Genomic DNA, 22,988 nt, shown 5'->3' with positions numbered 1-22,988 from the left:
AGAAGGGTTGGGGGTTGTTAGAAAGCCCTTCCCCAGATAACCTCACACCTGAGTCTTAAGTTTGGCAGCCACGCTATTCATTTTAACTGGCCGACAGGTGCCTGGTATTTTTCTCTCATTCTAAGGAAGGATAGGACAGAACAGCAAGTGAAAGTGGTCCAGTATTACCGCTTTTGATGTCCTTTCGTGGTCGCCAAAATATTACCGGGGGGTCCTTGCTTGCAGAGCTCCCAAGATGGTGGCAAGCCTCGTGTTCTGTGACCTGGGGTTCTTGGCCTCACGGATTCCAAGGAATGGAATCTTGGGCCATGCGGTGAGTGTTACAGCTCTATTAGAAGCCGTGGGTCATGGAAGAGAACCGTGGAACCCAGTGACTAGTGTTCAGCTCGATTAGGATGAACCCAGGCACTTAGCTGTGCAAGAACAATGGCAAGCCTTTAGCCTGATCAGGAGCAGGAATGGGCGCCTCACTGGTTCCGGAGCGCAGTGGATACCCTGCCAGATCTGGAGAGATGGGAGTCAGTGGTGGGTCTACAATGGTGGCAAACAGCAGTGGTGGATGGCGAGCAAAAGCTCAGCTCGAGCTGTAACAAGCATCGACCAAAAGAGTGCAGTTGTAAGATTTATTAGAGTGAAATAGAGTGAAAACAGAGCTCCCATACAAAGGGAGGGGACCCAAAGGGAGTTGCTGTTGCTGGCTCAAATGCCTGGGTTTATATCCCAATCCTTGTCCCTCCTGCTGTGCTCTCAGGCAATAGATGATTGGCTATTTCTTTACCTCCTGTTTTTGCCTGATTAGCATTTTAGTGAGCTCTCTGATTGGTTGGGTGTGAGCTAAGTTGCAAGCCCCCTGTTTAAAGGTGGATGCGGTCACCTTCCCAGCTAGGCTTAGGGATTCTTAGTTGTCCTAGGAAATCCAGCTAGTCCTCTCTCTCAGTTGCAAGATAACTGCTGTATCTCCAGGCGTTGTGCCCTCATTCCAGAAAGGAAGCCTGCCCCAGGGACTTCTATCTACATTCACTGTCCGGAACTATGTCACATAGCCATAAATGACTGCAATGAAGATCATGTGACTTAGTAATTCACTTTCCAGAGAGTATAGGAAGGCAAGGTGTTGGAATGGATGTTGAAAGAATTCATCTATAGGATACACCACAACATCGGGAATAAGTGGGAGATGCTGCCATCGAAATGGGCTGATTATAGTGGGGATAAGTGGCTCGTGGGGCTGCAGAGGTCAGGCAGTTGCCATGTGAGAGGCCAGGTGGATGCAGCTATCATAATCGGCATTAAAGCCAGCATATTAATTATAGTGGTCTGACCTGCAGGGATCTTTGGTGCTACCTAACTATGGTAATACAGAAGTTATTAAATAATTTTTTGGCAGCTAGAAGGGATAAAGGTTCTTGGTGGAAATTTTCTTATAATAAGAAGTAATGCCTCCCTCAAACCATTTCTTTTCTAACAGAAAAGGTGGCTTAAAGAGCCACACCAGCAAACTTTGATATACAAATGCCGGCCATTAAAAACTAGGTCCACCCAACATGGCCACCATGGTGATTCCCATCCTCTTCTCCTTGTCAGCACATGTCCCAAGTGTCATGACCCCCTCCAGATAATTCATGTGTTTTCAGAACATCATGGCAACCCACATTTGCATATTAAAGGACTGAGGCCAGGTTTTTTGCAGGGTACATGAATGACACACCTGGTCAACCCAATCCCCTGAGCCTTATGCAAATCAGACACTGCCTCCTCCAGCCTCCCAACATAATCAACCACTTTTCCACTGCACATGGGGTTTCCTTCTCTCAGCTTGGAGCCCCCTGCCTCTGTGTCTGTACAGGGGAGCATCTTCCTTCTTTTTTGCATATTAAACTCTCTGCTCCTTAAAACCACTCCATGTGTGTCCATGTTGTTGTCACCCGCATCTGCGAAGAGAGTCCACCTGACAAGCTTTGTGTGAGCAACAAGGCTGTTTATTTCACCTGGGTGCAGGTGGGCTAAGTCCAAAAAAGGAGTCAGCAAAGGGCGATAGGGGTGGGGCTGTTTTATAGGATTTGGGTGGATAGTGGAGGAGCGGGGTCAAAAGGTGCTCAGTGGGGGAGGTTTTGAGGCAGGAGAAGGAATTTCACAAGGTTAATTGCTCAGTTAAGGTGGGCAGGAACAAATCACAGTGGTGGAATGTCATCGGTTAAGGCAGGAACAGACCATTTTCCCTTCTTTTGTGATCCTTCAGTTACTTCAGGCCATCTGGATATATATGTGCAGGTCACAGGGAATAGGATGGCTTAGCTTGGGCTCAGAGGCCTGACATTCCTATCTTCTTATATTAATAAGAAAAATAACATAAAATAGTGTTGAAGTGTTGGGGCAGCAAATATTTTGGGGGTGGTATGGAGAGATAATGGGCAACGTTTCTCAGGGCTGCTTCGAGCGGGATTAGGGGTGGTGTGGGACCTAGAGTGGGAGAGATTAAACTGAAGGAAGATTTTGTGGTAAGGGGCGATATTGCAGGGTTGTTAGAAGGAGCATTTGTCATAAGAATGATTGGTGATGGCCTGGATGCGGTTTTGTATGAATTGAAAAACTAAACGGAAGACACGAGGTCCTAGTAAGAGAAGGAGAAAAACAGGTATTAAAGGACTAAGAACTGGGAGGACCTAGGACATCCATTTAGAGAGTGCCCAAGGGGGTTCAGCGTAATTACTTGGTTGGTGAGTTTTGGACTCTGTCCTTGACAGAGTCCTCCTTTTTATGTTGGTGACTGAGCTTGGTGGGGTGTGTTTTTACAAGACCGTGAGGCCATTCTACCTTTCCTGAAGATTGAGGATGGTAAGCGGTATGAAGGTTCCACTGAATACCAAGAGCCTGAAAAACTGCTTGAGTGATTTGACTAATAAAGGCCAGTCTTTTATCGGACCTATAGAGGTGGGAAGGCCAAACTCTAAGGAATTATGTCTGACAGAAGGGAAGAAATGAGCATGGTGGGAAAGGCCTCTACCCATCCAGTGAAAGTGTCTGCCCAGACCAAGAGGTATTTTAGTTCCTGACTTGGGGCATGTGAGTAAAGTCAATTTGCCAGTCCTGGGCAGGGGCAAATCCCTGAACTTGATGTGTAGGGAAGGGAGGGGGCCTGAACAATCCCTGAGGGGTAGTAGAATAGCAGATGGATCACTGAGGAGTAATTTCTTTGAGGACAGATTTCCACAATGGAAGGAAATTAGAGGTTCTAAGAGGTGGGCTAGTGGCTTGTAACCTACATGGAAGAGGTTATGAAATGATGACAGAATAGAATGGGCCTGTGAGGCTGGAAGGAGGTATTTTCCTTGGTCTAAGAACCATTTGCCTTGTGTGGGAAGAGATTGATAGGTGGAAGTTTCAGTCGGGGAGTAGCTGGGAGTGACTGATGAGAAGGAGAAAAGTGGCCGTGAGGGACAGAAGTTGGAATGCTAGCTGCTTCTTTAGCTACCTTATCAGCATAAGCATTGCCTAGAGCAATGGAATCTGACGCCATTTGATGGCCCTTGCAGTGAATGACTCCAGCTTCCTTTGGAAGTAAAGCAGCCTTGAGACGTGTTTTATTAAAGAGGCATTAATGATGGAGGACCCTTGCGTAGTGAGGAAAACTCTTTCAGCCCATATAACAGCATGGTGGTGCAGGATATGGAAGGTATATTTAGAGTCAGTATAAATATTGACATAGTCCCTTTATAAGAGTGAGGGCTTGAGTTAAGGCAATGAGTTTGGCTTGCTGAGAGGGAGTGGAGGGGAGCAGAGCAGTAGCTTCTATGATAGATGTGGAAGATTCTATAGCATAGCCTGCCTTTCTTGATGAGTGGCAATTAGGCCTGGTGGAACTGCCATCAGTAAACCAAATGTGATCAGGGTGAGGAACAGGAAAGAAGGAAATATGGGAAAATGGGGTGAATGTCAGGTAGATCAGAGGGATACAATCATGGGGTCAGGTGTGGTATCCGGAATAATGTGGGAGGCCAGATTAAAGTAAAGGCCAGGAACAATGGTAATTGTGGGAGACTCAACAAAGAGTGAGTATAGCTGAATGAGCCAGGGAGCAGAAAGTATATGCGTCAGGTGTGAGGAAGAAAATAGATTTTGGAAGTTATGAGAGCTGTGGAGAGTGAATTGAGCATAGTTTGTGATTTTGAGGATCTCTAAAAGTATTAGGGCAGCAGTAGCCGCCACATGGAGACATGATGGCCAGCTTAAAACAGTAAGGTCAAGTTGTTTGGACAAAAGGCTACAGGGTGTGGTCCCGATCCTTGTGTAAGAATTGCAACTGCACAGCCCTGCACTTCAGCTGTGTGTAATGAAAAGGGTTGGGATGAGTCAGGGAGAGCTACGGTGGGGTCAGTCTCTGAAGCTATCTTCAAGGAATGGAAAGAGGAGTGGGGNACACTGAGAAGTGATTTCCTTGAGGATAGATTTCTATGATGGAAAGGAAATGAGAGGTTCTAAGAGGTGGGCTAGTGGCTTGTAACCTACATGGAAGAGGTTATGAAATGATGACAGAATAGAATGGGCCTGTGAGGCTGGAAGGAGGTATTTTCCTTGGTCTAAGAACCATTTGCCTTGTGTGGGAAGAGATTGATAGGTGGAAGTTTCAGTCGGGGAGTAGCTGGGAGTGACTGATGAGAAGGAGAAAAAGTGGCCGTGAGGGACAGAAGTTGGAATGCTAGCTGCTTCTTTAGCTACCTTATCAGCATAAGCATTGCCTAGAGCAATGGAATCTGACGCCATTTGATGGCCCTTGCAGTGAATGACTCCAGCTTCCTTTGGAAGTAAAGCAGCCTTGAGACGTGTTTTTATTAAAGAGGCATTAATGATGGAGGACCCTTGCGTAGTGAGGAAAACTCTTTCAGCCCATATAACAGCATGGTGGTGCAGGATATGGAAGGTATATTTAGAGTCAGTATAAATATTGACATAGTCCCTTTATAAGAGTGAGGGCTTGAGTTAAGGCAATGAGTTTGGCTTGCTGAGAGGGAGTGGAGGGGGAGCAGAGCAGTAGCTTCTATGATAGATGTGGAAGATTCTATAGCATAGCCTGCCTTTCTTGATGAGTGGCAATTAGGCCTGGTGGAACTGCCATCAGTAAACCAAATGTGATCAGGGTGAGGAACAGGAAAGAAGGAAATATGGGAAAATGGGGTGAATGTCAGGTAGATCAGAGGGATACAATCATGGGGGTCAGGTGTGGTATCCGGAATAATGTGGGAGGCCAGATTAAAGTAAAGGCCAGGAACAATGGTAATTGTGGGAGACTCAACAAAGAGTGAGTATAGCTGAATGAGCCAGGGAGCAGAAAGTATATGCGTCAGGTGTGAGGAAGAAAATAGATTTTGGAAGTTATGAGAGCTGTGGAGAGTGAATTGAGCATAGTTTGTGATTTTGAGGATCTCTAAAAGTATTAGGGCAGCAGTAGCCGCCACATGGAGACATGATGGCCAGCTTAAAACAGTAAGGTCAAGTTGTTTGGACAAAAAGGCTACAGGGTGTGGTCCCGATCCTTGTGTAAGAATTGCAACTGCACAGCCCTGCACTTCAGCTGTGTGTAATGAAAAGGGTTGGGATGAGTCAGGGAGAGCTACGGTGGGGTCAGTCTCTGAAGCTATCTTCAAGGAATGGAAAGAGGAGTGGGGAAAGGATTTAGGATCTATGGGGTCAGCAAGGTTTCCTTTTGTGAGTTTATATAATGGTTTTGTTAGGATGGCAAAACCAGGTATCCAAAGGTGAAAGTATCCAACCATGCCTAGGAAGGAAAGGAGTTGTTTTTATAGAAGGGGTTGGGGTTTGAGAGATCAGCTGGACACAATCGGCAGGGAGAGCACGTGTGGTTTCATGAAGAATTATGCCAAGATAGGTAACGGATGGAGAAGAAATTTGAGCTTTGGAGGGGGATACCCAATATCCTTTGGAGAATAAATGTTGAAGGAGCAAGAGAGTGTCTTGTTGAGAAGATTTAAAGGAGGGGCTACAAAGTAGGTCATCAATATATTGAATAAGGTGAGAAGCAGAGGGGTGGAAAGAAAGTAAATCATGAGAGAAAGCTTGGCTGAAGTAATGAGGGCTGTCCCTGAAGCCTTGTGGCAGTACAGCCCAGGTAAGCTGCTGGGACTCATGGGTGTCAGGGATAGTCCAGGTAAAAGCAAAGAGAGGCTGGGATGAAGGGTGCAGGGGAATAGTGAAAAAAGCATCTTTACGATCAAGGACGGAATAGTGAGTTGTAGAGGAAGGCATCGAGGACAAAAGAGTGTATGAGTTGGGCACCACAGGGTGGATAGGCAAAACAATTTGTTGATAAGGCGCAGATCCTGAACTAACCTGTGAGACTTGACTGGTTTTTGGACAGGTAAAATGGGGGAATTGTATGGAGAGTTTATAGGTTTTAGAAGCCCATGCTGTAGCAGGCGAGTGATAACAGACTTCAATCCCTTTAAAGTCTGTTGTGGGATGGGATACTGGCATTGAGCAGGGTAAGGGTGATTAGGTTTTAATGGGATGGTAATGGGAATGTGATCGGTTGCCAGGGAGGGAGTAGAGGTGTCCCATACTTGTGGGTTAAGTTGGGGGGATACGAGAGGAAGATATGAAGGAGGCTTTGGGTTGGGAAGAAGGGCAGCAATGAGATGTGGCTGTAGCCCAGGAATAGTCAGGGAAGCAGATAATTTGATTAAAATGTCTTGGCTTAATAAGGGAACTGGGCAGGTGGGGATAACTAAAAAAGAGTGCATAAAAGAATGTTGTCCAAGTTGGCACCAGAGTGGGGGAGTTTTAAGGGGTTTTGAAGCTTGGCCATCAATACCCACAATAGTTATGGGGACAAGAGAAACAGGCCCTTGAAAAGAAGGTCATGTAGAGTGGGTAGCCCCTGTTTTGATTAAACAGGGGATGGACTTACCCACCACTGTGAGAGTTACCTGAAGTTCAGTGTCCGTGATTGTCCAGGGGGCTTCTGAGGCAATCGGGCAGCATCAGTCTTCAGTTGCTAAGCCGAGAAGATCTGGGAAGGAGTCAGAGAGCCTTGGACCAGAGTTCCAGGGACTCTGGGAGTAGCTGCTGGGTGAGTTGTACAATCCGATTTCCAGCGGGGTCCTGCACAGATGGGACATGGCTTAGGAGGAATCCCGGGCTGCAGGCATTCCTTGTCCCAATGGCCAGATTTCCAGCACTTGAAGCAAGATCCTGGGGGAGGTGGTCCTGGAGGAACGCCTGGCCGCTGCGGTTCAGGCATTTTGAAGTTCTTGTGTGCTGGAGACGTGCCTGGGGTTTCTCTCACAGTGGAGGCAAGGAATTGCATCTCAAATACGTTGCTACTTGGCTGCCTTTAGTCTATTATTGTACACCTTGAAGGTGAGGTTAATTAAGTCCTGTTGTGGGGTTTGAGGGCCGGAATTTAATTTTTTGAGCTTTATTTAATGTTGGGAGCAGATTGGGTAATAAAATGCATATTGAGAATAAGACGGCCTTCTGACCCTTCAGGGTCTACAGCTGTAAAGCATCTAAGGGTTGTTGCCAAAAGGGCCATGAACTGGGTTTTTATATTTGATGAAAAAGATCCTAAATGCTGATTTGAGAGAGGTCGGATAAAGAAAAAGGAGCATTAACCTTGACTATGCCTTCAGCTCCAGCCACCTCTTTAAGAGGAAATTGTTGGGCAGGTGGGGGAGGGCTAATCACGGAACAAAACTGTAAGCTGGACTGGGTGTGAGGAGGGGAGGTGATAAAAGGATTATAGGGTGGGGGATCGAAGGCTGAGGAAGAGTTGGGACCTGGCTCAGCCTGGCTCGGAGTAGCCTGGGGAGGAGGGGAGAGGTCAGATGGGTCTGTAGAAAAGGAGGATTCAGAGGACTCAGAGCTTGGGATGGAGACGGAAGGAACAGACAGGAGAGAAAGAAGAAAGATTTGGGATGAGTCGCATTGGGAGCAGAGACTAGGGAGGGACCAATGTGGAAAAGAATGCCTGGACGTCAGGCATCTCAGACCATTTGCCCATTTTTTGACAAAAATTATCTAGATCTTGTAGGATGGAGAAATTGAAAGTGCCATTTTCTGGCCATTTAGAGCCATTATCAAGTTTGTATTGGGGCCAAGTGGTGTTGCAGAAGAAAATAAGCATTTAGGTTTTAGGTCAGGTGTGAGTTGAAGAGGTTTTAGGTTTTTAAGAACACAGGCTAAAGGTGAAGAAGGGGGAATGGAGGGTGGAAGGTTGCCCATAGTGAAAGAGGTAAGTTTAGAGAAAGGTGGAGACACGGAGAAGGGGGTAGGTGAGGAGCCAAAGCAGGCGTCCCTGCAGTTGATTTGCCACCAAGGGAATGTGGGTGAATGACCAAGACAGGTGACCCCATGGTGATCAGACACCAGTGGAGTGTGGGTGAATAATCAGGCAGGCATCCCCACAGTGATTAAATACCAAGGGAAGACTGTCTTCCCGAGTCTGTGATCAGCACTGGAGTTTTGGGTCCATGGATAAAATGTGTCTCCTTTGTCTCTACTCGAGAGGAAAAAGAACTGGAATTGGAAGGAGAGGGAGATGAAGGGTAGCAAGAGAGGCTGGAGAAGAGAGTGAAAAGACCGCTTACCTGATTTGAAACTGGTGAGATGTTCCTTGGGCTGGTTGGTCTGAGGACCCAAGGTCATAGGTGGATGTCCTCACAGAGTGAGGGCAAGGACAGGGGACTGGTCTCCCAAAGGAGTCCTCCTGTCCCGGGTTTCGGCACCAAATGTCACGCGCGTCCATGTGAAGAGAGTCCACCAAACAGGCTTTGTGTGAGCAGTAAAGCTGTTTTTTTCACCTGGGTGCAGGTGGGCTGAGTCTGAAAAAGGAGTCAGTGAAGGGAGATAGGTGTGGGGCCGTTTTATAGGATTTGGGTGGGTAGTGGAAAATTACAATCAAAGGGGGTTTTCTCTTACGGGCAGGGGCGGGGGTCACAAGGTGCTCAGTGGGGGAGGTTTTGAGCCAGGAGAAGGAATTTCACAAGGTTAATTGCTCAGTTAAGGTTGGGCAGGAACAAATCACAATGGTGGAATGTGATCAGTTAAGGCAGGAACAGGCCATTTTCCCTTCTTTTGTGATTATTCAGTTACTTCAGGCCATCTGGATGTATACGTGCAGGTCACAGGGGACAGGATGGCTTAGCTTGGGCTCAGAGGCCTAACAGTCGTTTTATCTAAATCAGCACAAGACCAAGGACCCTGGTGTTCCTCCAGTCATTGGAGCCATATCATTTGTGTTCTTAAGACCAAAATACATGGGCAAAGATCCTACTTGATTCTTACAATTTAAAAATTTCCCAGTTAGTAAACAAAGGCCTGGTTTGAGTCACAATATAGTCACGGCCCCTGACCTAATTCTCACACCTAGGTCAGACTAAGAATGAAGGGCCAGGGAAAAGGCCCTGCCATCACATCACAAGTTCTTGCCACGAATCTTCTTTTCTCCAAGCCTTCCCACAGGATCCAAGAGCAGCAGACACTCTGGGGATTATCAGATACTGTGCATGCACTAACACTAATTCCTGAAGACCCAGAATTCTACTGTGACTTACCCATCAGAGTGAAAGCATTACTGCTACATTGAGGGAGTAGCCCTTACAAATAGTGGAGATAGGAAATCTTCCAAGGGAACAGTATTGTTAAGTAACGTATCTCCTCCATTCTGTCAGGAGGTAGAAATGTCTGATATAAAAATCTATGCTGATTCATAGATAGTGGCTGATAATGTAACCAGATGACCAGAAATTTGGAAAGAACACAACTGGGTATGAGGTCTGGAGGAAAAGTATGCCCAGAGTTCTTGGAATGGGCCCAAAGAATCAGAGTATTTGTGTCCTATGTGAATGCTCAGTTAAAAGCCTTCAGTGCTTACACTAATCAAGTGGTCAAAAGATGACCTCTGTATGGATGTCAATCAGCCATCTTTTCCAGCCACCCCAGTGCTTAAGATTCATGGTCAAATTGGCCAAGATTGCAGGGATGTGGCCTCCACAATGTGGACCTCCCCCTCACCACAGCTGACATGACAACCCGGCTATACTGACAGCCTACTTGTCAGCAGCAGTGACCAACCAGACAAGTCCACACCCAGGAGAGACCAGCCCAAGTCTGATGGCAGGCTGATTACATCTGATCCTCTTCTATCACAGAGCAGGTAGCAATTTGTCCTTCCTGGAAGGGACACACCTTGGAATTGTATTTGTTTTGTATATTCTCCAAACTTTTACCACCACTACCTTTCATGAACTTACTAAATGGTTTTTACATTGTTATGCTATCCCATAGACATTGCTTCTGATCATGAAACTCACTTTATGGTGAAAAGAAGGCAGGTATGTCAGCTCAGTGATGTCATCAAAGAATTGAGAAACAAAGTGCATTAGGGGGTAGTGCTTCTCAGTTTTATCCTAGTGATCCACAAAGTCTTTGTTTCTATCCCCTGGGATTCTGAGCTTTGCTGGTTTAGAACCAGAACCTCCTGGGATCAAGTGATCCTCCTGCCTCAGCCTCCCAAGTAGCTGAGACTAGAAGCACACCATCATGCATGGCTAATTTTTTTTTTAAGAGATGGGGTCTCACTGTGTTGCCCAGGCTTATTTGTATATTTTGATTAATGTTCTCTTTTTTGCTGTTCCCTTACCCCATTACTATATAGTTAGATACTAGATACACAGATTGTATTGATGGTGGCTAACTTTGTAATTTAGTTCATATATGAGAGAATATCAAGATAAAATTATAACTGGAACTAGGAGAGGAATGGATGTCATTTAAATATCTTGGGCTTGGAGCTGGATGTAGTATATTGGGGGATGTGATTTCATTTCTGGTTGAGCAGATAATTAAATGTATTTGAATTATGTGTAAATTTCACAATTTTTTGATCTACAAAGAACAGATAATTGTATCAGTAGGTAATAGAATATTTTATTTCAAAACAGTGAAGAAGCTGCTAAGCATAAAATTTGTCAAATGCTACAAAGATGATGAATATACAAGTGGGAATTCCAAGAAATTAAATTTAATTACATTCTTTATTATGTTTTCCTCAAAAGAAATAAATTAGTTCCACCATTTGGCTAATATTTATAGGAAATAAAATATGGAATCTGTTATAAATGTCCTAATTTATACTACAGTATTAATCTCAATCCTGATCATTACCTAATTATAGCATTTACCAATCTGATTTTATAAATTAACCAGATTTGTTAAATTAAGAAGAAATTTAGACACCATTTTTTTCCTGTTACAACATATGCACAAGCCATCAAAAAACAAAACAAAACAAAACCAAAAAGAAGATTATTTTATGCTAAAGTTACTTTCTGTCCAGGTCGAAACATTGTTCCACTTTGATTTTTTCTCCTCTTTGGATTTTGAAAGCTTTCATATCTGAAAAAAGAGATAATTTAATATGTGTAAATACTACCATCACAAAACAAAAGATAATGGATTGTTGGCAAACAATTATATTTTAAGAAATGAACGGGAAATAAACTAGAAAAAAAATGCCAGTCGCAGAAATTAAAAAGAATTCTTACAAATAAAGTTGCATTCCAATAGAAAACGGAGCAAAGGGGATGAAGAGACAAGTTAGAAAAGATAAAATACAAATGACAATGAATAATATGAAAAATTGTAACTTCTACACTTTTAATCAAATAAATGTTAATTATTAAGATATCATTTTTCTAAAATCAAAAGGGCCAAGTTTAGAAAAATACTGCAACACACAATGTTTGTGATGGTGCAGTATATCTGGCACTCTCACATACTGCTGTTGAAATATATATTGTACAGTATTTCTGGAAGGCAATTGGGCAATACATTTCAAAAGCCTTAAAAATTGTGAACTCCCTGTTATTCAACAATTCCACCTCTATCCCAGTGAAACAATTAGATATGTGCATATATTCAGCTGCAAGAATGTTCATTACCACATTGCCTGGGAGCAATTTAAATGTCTAAATATTGGATATTGTGGCATAGCTACACTATAAAATGACATTTAAAAGCAATAAAGTAACATTTAAAATGTAAAACAATTTTCAGGATGTATGTGGATAAAGGGGGACTGCTATATAGCAATATGTACAGACTGTTCTTATCAGAATAGGAAAAAATATATAAGCATATAAACAAATATGCATTGGGAGGTGGTGGGGTTAAGGGAAATTTGTTTCCTTATTTTTCCTTACCTCTGTTTTCTGATTCTTCTTTACATAGCACTAACTTATGGACACATACATACATACTCCAAAGTACTGCAAAATTAGATAACAAAGGGCAGCAGCTTCTAAAGACCAGGAATAAACATCTCTTAAATTGAATTGCACTGAATCATTGACCTAGAATGTTTCCCAGTCCATGGGTCTCAGATTCATAGGTGGTCATAAACTCAATTGCAAGGATCCTTTAAATCCAATGTGTAACAAATGTGGTCCACAAATGAATAAATCTGAATGTATTTATATGTTCTTGAGATCAATAAAATATTAATATAAATTATTTTGAAGGCAAAACAGGTGTTTTTATAACAAAATTTTATAAACTAGACATCAGAATCACTTTGAACTTTTACTTTTCCTTATTTCTTCAAAGTTACTAAATTGTCTTTTTTAGCAAGACAGTCTTGCTCTGTCACCTAGGCTGGAGTGCAATGGTGCAATCTTGGCTCTCTGTAACCTCCACCTCCTGGGTTCAAGCAATTCTCCTGTCTCAGCCTCCCGAGTAGCTGGGACTATAGGTGCATGCCACCACACCCGGCTAATTTTTATATTTTTAGTAGAAATGGGATTTCCCCATGTTGGTCAGGTTGGCCTCGAACTCCTGACCTCAGGTGATCCACCTGCCTTGGCCTCCCAAAGTGCTGGGATTACAGGCATGAGTCACCGTGCTCAGCCCAAAGTTACTAAAATTAAATGAGTCTATTATGAATAATTCAAATATAATCAAATAAACTGGTTAATGAAAACTCAATTTTGACTTCTGTACTTCTGAAATTTTGGGATTTTTAAATGCAAATACGACACATTTTTTAATTGGCTTTTACATATTCAAAATATTTTTTTGTATTTTAAACACGAACTTTAAAGGTTTAAGTGTAATACTATGTCACTTATAATAGTAGCTGTACTTCCAAAACAGAATCTGTTACTTACAGCTCAGCAAAATTCTTCCAGTCGTCTTCACTAATGGATGGTCTTGTGTGACCAAGTGCAGTCATTAAATGCGACTGACTAATAGCCAGTCTGGTTTTAATTGGTCCTGGTTGGTTAATGGATTCATCCTCCTTAAGTAAAAAAAAAGAAATTGACAAAGAGTTAAATTAGGGATGTGAAAAAAAATGTGGTAGTCCAGTTGTTATTTCTTTTTGTCAGTTTTTTCAAGAGACCATACATTCTCTTCCTTATAAGATAATGAAACACTGAAAGCAAGGAAGCACATAACCATGACTGAGTTAATGTGTTCTGGTCCCTTGTTTATAAATATAGCTCATTTATAAGTCAAAGAAATACATATCAAAAGGGTGAAACAATTTTTAAGAAGTTTTAACAATTATGATGAGGGGGAAAAAGCCATACTCCACTTTGGCTCTGGTATCTGCCTTTGATAATACTGATATCTGCCCTCAGTTGATCTCTTTGTTCTTGTGTAAGTTCTTGGCAACCCTCTTGTGAAGCTGTCCTTAACACTGGAGGCTGTGAAAACAACTGGTCTTTCCCAGGAACTCCAGGCAAATCCTGAGTCATGGAGCTTGGTGCGGAGAGACACTGTGAGCTCTGCGTGGTAAATTGTAGTAATGAAAGATGGAAGGAAGCGGGGGAGAGAAGAAACTGTGTGTTTACCAAAGATAAAAATTAAACATTTTAAGCAATAAAACATTAACATAGATAAGTATACATGTTAATTAACTGAAATTAAGCAAGTTGAAAAGCTGTTCCTCTTCTATAAAGGTTCACTGATACCTGTGTTATAGAACCACCATCGAGCAAAAATTGCCATAACACAGGGTAGGTTTTTTTAACTTTGTAGCTTAAATCCAACACACTAATGCCCAAGGACAGGTTTCTTCGTTTTCAGAAAGTAAATTTATACTAAGTTTCTGGGACATTTCTAGATAGAATAAATAAAAAACAGAATTAAAGACTAAATTAAACCACCACTTTACTATTCTTGGGAATACAAATGAATTGCTTTTGTATTTTTAAAGTCTGAGTTAGGCTAGGTATAGTGGCTCACACCTGTAATCCTAGCACTTTGGGAAGTCAAGGCAGGCAGATCGCTTGAGCCAGGAGTTTGAGACCAGCCTGGGCAACATGGTGAAACCTCATCTCTACAAAAAGTACAAAAATTAGCTGGGCATGGTGGCATACTCAGCTACTCAGGAGGCTGAGGTGGGAGAATCACCTAAGCCCAGGAGGTCAAGGCTGCAGTGAGCCATAATTGTGCCACTGCACTCTAGTCTGGGTGATAAGAGTGAGACTGTCTCAAAAAAAAAAAAAAAAGGCCTAAATTAATAAAGTAAATGTACAAAAAAACCAGGAAACATATAAATAACCAAATACATGTACAAATGTTACATGTACCAATAAAATTACAGTGAACCACTATTAATTTTGAGAAGAAATGTTGAATGCTAGTAGAAGAACAGTGATCCTGCCTACATTTAATCAAAACACTTTCCTGTTGAAACACTGTTAGCACCCTTCACTGTGCTTACACTTTGCAGCAAAAGTATCACAGATAATATTTTGTTTTCAGGAATTTCTTACATTATTGTATCAATTTATACATTATCCTCAACTGTTCATGGTAATAGAATTTATGTTTACTATAAAATGGAACTGCTCCTAAAGATGTTTTAAAACCACTAGGTAAGAGAGAGAAACCTCAAAGAAACCAAAGGTAATCACAACCATGCACGACTTTGGTTCCTTGCTCCCAGCCCTGTCTTAAAAATCTTAACAAGGAATGCAAATTACCAATTAGTGTAAGCAAGAAACAAAACTATTTTACTGAAGAACCAACCAACCAGGAAGAATATGTGGGGCTGGTTAGGAGAGAAATCACTCCAACTTTACACCAACATGTAGCTTTATATTTCAGAACTGCATAATGACGACTGCACAAGATACCAAATCAGAAGAGGTTCCATTTCCAAGTTCTGATTCATAAGAGCTTCCAAAGTAGAGCCGGTACATATTGAATTTTGATTCATCTGGAAGGATCTCGGACATCTCTAAGGAAACAAGGGACTGATCTAAGCCACATTCTCCATCTCCAGCTGAATCGTCAGAGCCACTGCTATGGTTAAGAAAGACCATTGAAGACAGACTTAGGTCACTATCAGAGCTGGAACTTCCATCCTAAAATACACAAAAGGACAACCAGTTTAAAGACATAAACAATTTTAGTCTCAGAAATAAATAATAACATAGCATTCTATTAGAGCAATACAGGAAACTTAGAAGCATTTTTCAAAAAACTCATTAATTCTCTAATGGTTTTGAGGCACATGGTAAAAATTTAAGTATTAAAATATAAAATAACAGAATGTGTAGATAATTTACCAACCATCCCCAAAAAAGTCTGTAATGAAGCTAAGACTCAGACCTCTGGGCTTTATTTTATGTCTCTGACATTCCATTCATACTTTTCTACTCGAAAATGATGAATCAACATGTTATAGAGTGCTTTCTCATTATAGAGAGCTCTACAAATACACATCTTTCTGGTAGTAAAGGGAGAGGGGAGAACTTCAATGGCTTGCCAAAATAGCAAAAACTTAGGGAGTATCTGATTTAGAAACTGTAGGCTCTGTAGACATTCCAACCAAATGTGGTAAAGAAGAGTAATAGAATAATCCTTCCTAGAAAATATATGGTAAAGTCTACAATGTAACAGTTCAAATATCTACTGTAAATATTAAAATCATAATACTATCTTTAGAGAAAAGGGTGATGCTAGGGTTGGGATACAGACAGTACAAGATAAACCAAGAATATTTTTCTTTTTGGGGGGCAGGGTCTCACTCTGTCATCCATGCTGGAGTGCAGTGGCACAATCATGGCTCACTGCATCCTGGACTTCCTCAAGTGATCCTCCTGCCTCAGCCTCTCCCGAGTAGCTAGGACTACAGGTGTGCACTACCATGGCCAGCTGATTTTTAAATTTTTCGTAGAGACAAGTCCCACTCTGTTGTCCATAATGGGTATAGTTTGTGTAACCATAGTTTGGTCTCAAACTAGGCTCAAATGATCCTCCTGCCTTGGCCTGCCAAAGTGCTGGGATTACAGACGTGAGCCACTGCACCTGGCCAAGAATAACTTACTGTATCTGGAAGTGAGGAAGTGATTCAAGAATGATGAGGACATGTCATAAAGATATAGGAGCCATACAAAAGGGGCTCCTATTGGCCAGATTGGGACAATTTGAGCTTCAAAACAACAGCTTTAACTAATTATTTTTTAGAAGTTAAAGTACAAAAAAACTAAAAACTCTAATTATTTTTCTGTTTGTAGTATTTAATTCATGGTATCCTAATTTAAATAATATCCTTGCAAACACCAACATGTTTTTGCCAATATTACGGTAATGTTAAAGAAACAGACACCAAACTCTTCATAATTATAAATTCTCTGCAAAACCCACATTCCAACTATGGAACATTCAACTAAAGGTAAACTTATACTTCTATACAGTTTTACCAAAGTTGTTTAAAAAATAGCATTTTTTTAAGGTTGAAATTTTGACATTGTACTTATCATTCATAAAATGTCATAACAACTTCCTCATATAACTTGCCTGGAGTCCACTTGAGAGCAGCATTCCATGTAAGGCCTCCAACTGGGCATTGTAAAGTAAAGCTTTCAGATCAGCTCCAGTAAAGGAGTCGGTTACAGATGCTACATGCTGAAGGTCAACATCATCTGCCAGAGGTAGAGAGTCACTGAGGACATTTAAAATTTCAAGACGTGACACCTGAAGAGAGAAAAATTTATTTAACAAATTAAAATACTAAAATATTATCTTAAATTGTGTGTCTTATGATTTTCTTCATAAATTAACCTTATATATCTAAAAAAGCTTTATAAATAAGTTGAGAAATGTACGAACAGCCTACTATTTATCTTCCTTGGAACTTTTCCCCAACAGAAATAATATATGTAGGAAAATGAATGAAAATCATCACTCTTAAGGCTGGGCATGGTGGCTCACACCTGTAATCCCAATACTTTGGGAGGTTGAGATGGGAGGATCACTTGAGCCCTGGAGTTCAAGAACAGCCTGGGCAACACAGGGAGACCCTATCTCTACACAAAATTAAAATAAAATTATCTGGGCGTGGTAGCATGCGCCTGTGGTCCCAGCTACTCGGGAAGCTGAGGTAGGAAGATTGCTTGAGCCTGGGACACAGGCTGCAGTGAGTTGTGATCGTACCACCGCACTCCAGCCTGGGTGACAAAGTGAGACCTTATCTGAAAAGAAAAAAGCAAAACCTACAAAATATTCAGTGTAAGTAATTTCTTATTCACACAGTGGTTATTTTCTAGATTTAGGCAAGTGTGCCAAGAAGGTATTTCAAAGGGAAAATCTAAGTAATTTAAATAATAGCTACATGTAACATATATTCAGATACTTTATACCCTTTATACCTTTGACTATTCATTTGTCTATCTGTTCTTTCATTCATTTATTTGCTTGCTTCTAACTTGGAGAATAGGAGTTGGAACAACACAGGACTAGGAAGAGTTGAAAATTATCTCTGAAACCTGCTTACATGCTTACGATTCACATGCTTGATTCTGTATCAGAGTTTTTTTGACAGGATAATGGATGTAATCTTTGAACAGAAGAGAATGTGAAAATATAATACTTTAGGTTTCTTGCATTTTTTTCCCCAAATCAGCTAACACAGAAGGATTATAAGGTTTTCAGATTTGCACTGGGCCAAAGAAAGGCTTTGCATCTAATTCAGAATCTTTTATGCTTTGAGCAAACAGTGGCTAAAGCTTTTCCCTAAGAAAGCTGGTCTTCTAAGGACAATTGCCATTACCTGGCAGAAGTAAAGCTCACAAGGAAAGAGTGTAGCATTTGTTGGGTTTTGGACTCTAAATATGAAATTGTCACCTGATCAGGAGGAGGACAGTATACACATTTATCTAGTCGACCAGGCCTAAGCAGGGCAGGGTCAATCAAGTCAGGGCGACTAGTTGCAGCCAATACATAAACACCTAGAGGAAAAAAGAACTTTTTTTACTAAAATCTGATGACATGATGACATTTTGTTATAACATTCTATTTCTGTATTTATAATTATTACCCTGTAAGCCTTCTACTCCATCCAACTGAGTCAGCAACTGGTTAACTACTCGGTCTGTAACTCCTGTATTATCATGACCCCGCCGAGGAGCAATGGATTCAAATTCATCAAAGAAAAGAATGCAGGGCTTTGCAGCCTGTGCTCTGGGAAAACAAACAACATTTCATATTTGAATCAGGCTTCATAGTTTGCAAAGTGATTTCATATATATATATGAATGTATTTATGTATTTATATATATTTATGTACTTCTTTTAATTTTACAACAAACCCTTAAAGAAGGCAAGTTGTATGTATTTACATATAAACACATATAAATGTATTTATATATATTTATGTACTTATTTTAATCTTTACAACAAACCCTTAAAGAAGGCAAGGTATATGAAATTGCCCTCGTATTCAGTAAACTGCTGAGGTCAAGGTGTTTATTAAGACCCATGCCTTCTGGATAGACTAACGGGGATCAAAACAAAATCTGACTCTTGGTCAATAAGTCAAACACTTGTTTGATTTCTATTGCAAGTAACCATTTTATATTAATATATACTTATTGGCCACCCTTACTTCTTTTGTGAAATGCCTATTCATTTCTTTTGCCCATTCAAAATTTGGAAAGCTCATTATGCTGGTACTGTTTTGTAAGGGCTCTCTATTAAAAAAATATATTTTCTTATTTATTTATTTATTTATTGAGACGGAGTCTCTCTGTCGCCCAGGCTGGAGTGCAGTGGTGCGATCTCCACTCACTGCAAGGTCCGCCTCCCGGGTTCACGCCATTCTTCTGCCTCAGCCTCCCATGTAGCTGGGACTACAGGTGCCCACCACCGCGCCCGGGTAATTTTTTTTTTTGTATTTTTAGTAGAGACGGGGTTTTCACCATGTTAGCCAGGATGGTCTCGATCTCCTGACGTTATGATCCGCCCATCTTGGCCTCCCAAAAAATATATTTTCTTTTGCTTTTCTAATAATTTGAACTTTGACTTTTAGTTTTATTAATTTATTAACAAATTTTAATTCTAAAGAAGTGAATATTAATTCCATCTCTGGCAACGGGTGGACTAGATGTCTGGAGAATAACACCTAATATAAAACACCTGTCACGGTGATTGAAAAAAACCAACAGCTATCTCATTAAATGCATGGCAAGTAAAATATATCTTCTGGGGCCAAAAGTAGACCAGAATTATCTGCTACTTGCCTGTTTAGCAGAACTCTCCTAGAAAACTGAGTCTGATGTTTGATTTGTGTAAAGATTTTTTTAACTTTTCTAACTCAATTTTTTTACTAAGTTATAGGACTACTCAGATTTTATTTCTTTTTGGTTCAATTTTGGTCAATTTTATTTTTGTCTGTCACCTAAGTTTTCAAATGTATTGGCATAAATATTTTCATAATACTCCCTTATTATCTTTTACATTTCTGGGATATCTTTAGTTATGGTTCCCTTTTTATCCCTAAAATTGTTTATTCATGCTTCTTTTTTTTTTTTTTTTCTTAATCAAACTTGCTAGACAGTTGTCAATTGTACTCAGTGTTCAAAAAATAAATTTTGGCTTTGTGAGCTTCTCTGTTTTGTGTTTCATTAAACTTCATTCTTATCTTTATTATTTCCCTTTTAACCTATTTTTTAGTGTATATCTATAATTTTCCTAATTTCATGAGATAGATACATAAGTGGTTAACTTTCAACCTTTTTTCTTTTCTAAACATTTAAGGCTATAAATTTTCCTTGAAATCAGTTTTGCAACATCTAACAATTTTAATGGATAGTATTTTCATTATCATTCGCTCCCAAATATTTTCCACTGTAACCTCTCTTTAACCCAGGAATTACGTAGAAGAGGTTTATTTTGTTTATGCTTTTTCCTGGTAAACTGGGTGGTGAATACATGAAGTTTTCATTTTATCATTCTTCCTTAAGATGCATAAGTATTTTATATATATTCTCTTAAGTGTACATTTTATAATAAAATTTTTGGAAGAATAAAACTAACTTTTATTTTAAAACTCCCCATAATGCTATCACATTTGAATAATTATTTTCATCCTTACATACCATCTTCTGTATTCATATGCAGTAAATAGTTTACACCCACCGTGAATAATTGGGCCAGAGGAATCTTGGATTTAAAGATAAAATTAGAAACGGGGGGAAAAAAAGAAATTTAGAACTTAGAAAATTTAGAGATAAATTAGGGGCAATTATTTGCTTCATGTAAGAGATTTCTTTGAATAACCACTTCAATTCCACTTTGAGGAGTATTTCTATTGTAAATACAAAACCAAATAATTTCCAAAATTTAATATCTAAAATATTTTGTAGTATTTGGTGAAATAGAGAATCCACGTCCTCTAGCTTATTAATAATTCACGTAAACCACAGGTCTCAAATATCAGTTCTTCAAAAAACAAGACCAAAAAAAGCAGTGATTGATAAATAATAACAGTCAGTTACTTTAAAAACATTTAATAGGGAACCAACCTAATAAAAATATCCCGAACAGCTTGTTCACTTGCTCCAATATATTTGCTGAGTAACTCTGGCCCCTATGGGTAAAATAAAATTAGAGTTGAGATAAAATTATTTAAAAAGAAAATATAAATTTGGTTTCTGACTAAATGAATCATGGAAATCTTTCATATGATTAAATGGATGTCTTTTATACATTTTTAAAATTAATGTGTGCTAGAATAACATACCACAAGTCCTATGCTTGGTGTTTCTTCTGCCCAGAACATTTTCCCCAGATATTCTCATGGCTTGTTGCTTCATTTTATTTAGATCTCTGCTCAAATACCACCTCTTCAGAAACCCTTTTCTGACAAGTCCATCTATGACTCACTCCAGTTACTCTAAGCTTCCTTACCCTGCTTTTCTTCCTACATAGGACTTACCATCACCATCTGACAGTGGATTATATACTGAATGTGTCTATCTGCTTATTGTCACTCTCCACTAGCAGAATGTAAACTCCAAAAAGGCAGTTTTGTTCACTGCTGAATCCCTTGTGCCAGAAACAGTGTCTGCCACGTAAGTATTAGATAAATCATTTTTTTCAAGTGAATAAGTGAATGGTTTAAGAAGGGACAAAGTTCCATCTCAAATTTAAAAAATGTGTAGAGATATGACTTTAATCAGCATCTTCAATTACTGAAACAATGTATTTGCATAGGATTTAAAGAATATATCATTTTAGAACGTGGGAAAAGTCCAAAAAAAAAAAAAAAAGATAATATATAAATCTTCCCTAAAAGCCAACTGAAAAACCTTTCGAAATAAACTTCCCTGCATATAGCAAAATCAATAATGAGAATAGTCTTTCCTTAAATTGTGATCTTTAAAAAAAAACTGAATAGGTCCTAAAGTCATCTGTAGTGAAAAATCACTATCTCCAAAAGACCAACTACTGATCAGGATATGTGACCAAAATAAGGAATTTCTAATATTCAACCACATAGATATCTATTAACATAATAATATTTAATTAAATTTCCTCAGTACGGTCAGAGAACTATAGTACTAGAGGAAGGAACAAGAAATAACTAAAGCAAGGCTGGGCATGGTGGCTCTCACCTGTAATCCCAGCACTTTGGGAGGCCGAAGCGGGCAGATCACTTGAGGTCAGGAGTTCAAAACCAGCCTGGCCAACATGGTAAAATCCGGTCTCTACTAAAAATACAAAAATTCACCAGGTGCGGTGGCAGGAGCCTGTAATCCCAGCTAGTCGGGAGGCTGAGGCAGGAATCACTTGAACCCAGGAGGCGGAGGTTGCAGTGAGCCAAGATCACGCCACTCCACTCCAGCCTGGTAACATAGCAAGACTCAGTCTCAGAAAAAAAAAAAGAAATAACTAAGGCAAAAATAACAGGAACAAGGCAACAGCCTGGCACTTTTAGTGTTTCTCCATCATTGCCAGTTCACAAAAAAACATGATAAAAGAGTAATTTACAACTGGGTAAAACCCAGCTATACATTACTAAACTGAGCTGGGCGCTGTGACTCACACCTGTAATCCCAGCACTTTGGGAGGCCAAGGCGGGCAGATCACTTGAGGTCAGGAGTTCAAAACCAGCCTGGCCAACATGGTGAAATCCTGTCTCTACTAAAAATACAAAAATTAGCCTGTAACCCCAGCTACTCGGGAGGCTGAGGCAGGAGAATAGCTTGAACCCAGGAGGCGGAGGTTGCAGTAAGCCAAGATTGCGTCAGTACACTCCAGCCTGGTCAATAGAGTGAGACTCCATCTCAAAAAAATAAAAATAAATATAGAAAAAATAAACAAATTACTAAACTGATTTATAAATCAACTTTGAGTAAGGCTAGAATAATACATGATTCCTTTGTCTTGTAATCTAATTGCCCTTTGTTAAACTAATATTGCTGATGTGCTGAAACTATACGGCTAAGATACTGGATCTGCGACCACAATGACACACCAGTGGTGAACTGTGAAGCATTACCCAAAATGATCTGCTAACATGCCTCTTAATTACCACACTCACCTTGTACCTGAAAAAAACTTAGACCTAGTCTCACTTTGACCAAGCAAGGGTGAGATATAGTCAAAAGTAACAGAACCATAAAAACCCCAGCTTCCTGCCTCAGTATGGTCTCCAGCCTCTAGTTGTCTACTCCCTT

At 40.3% G+C, this 22,988-nt stretch overlaps 1 protein-coding gene across 1 annotated transcript in view; it reads right to left on the bottom strand.

Annotated features, from left to right (window-relative positions):
* Positions 1-10,922: 10,922 nt before the first annotated feature.
* Positions 10,923-22,988, bottom strand: part of PEX1 (peroxisomal biogenesis factor 1) — a 42,530-nt gene continuing 30,464 nt past the window's right edge. Inside the window, 8 exon segments of the mRNA XM_017870313.1 lie at positions 10,923-11,412; positions 13,182-13,312; positions 13,605-13,802; positions 15,159-15,389; positions 16,828-17,004; positions 18,154-18,257; positions 18,347-18,489; positions 20,832-20,896. Of these exon segments, the coding sequence (XP_017725802.1) occupies positions 11,328-11,412; positions 13,182-13,312; positions 13,605-13,802; positions 15,159-15,389; positions 16,828-17,004; positions 18,154-18,257; positions 18,347-18,489; positions 20,832-20,896 (1,134 nt within the window). The 3' untranslated portion in view covers positions 10,923-11,327.

The sequence above is a fragment of the Rhinopithecus bieti genome, unplaced genomic scaffold (assembly GCF_001698545.2).
Source record: "Rhinopithecus bieti isolate Rb0 unplaced genomic scaffold, ASM169854v2 scaffold_5191, whole genome shotgun sequence".
Taxonomy (NCBI): domain Eukaryota; kingdom Metazoa; phylum Chordata; class Mammalia; order Primates; family Cercopithecidae; genus Rhinopithecus; species Rhinopithecus bieti.
This window is presented reverse-complemented; position numbering and strand designations above follow the sequence as displayed.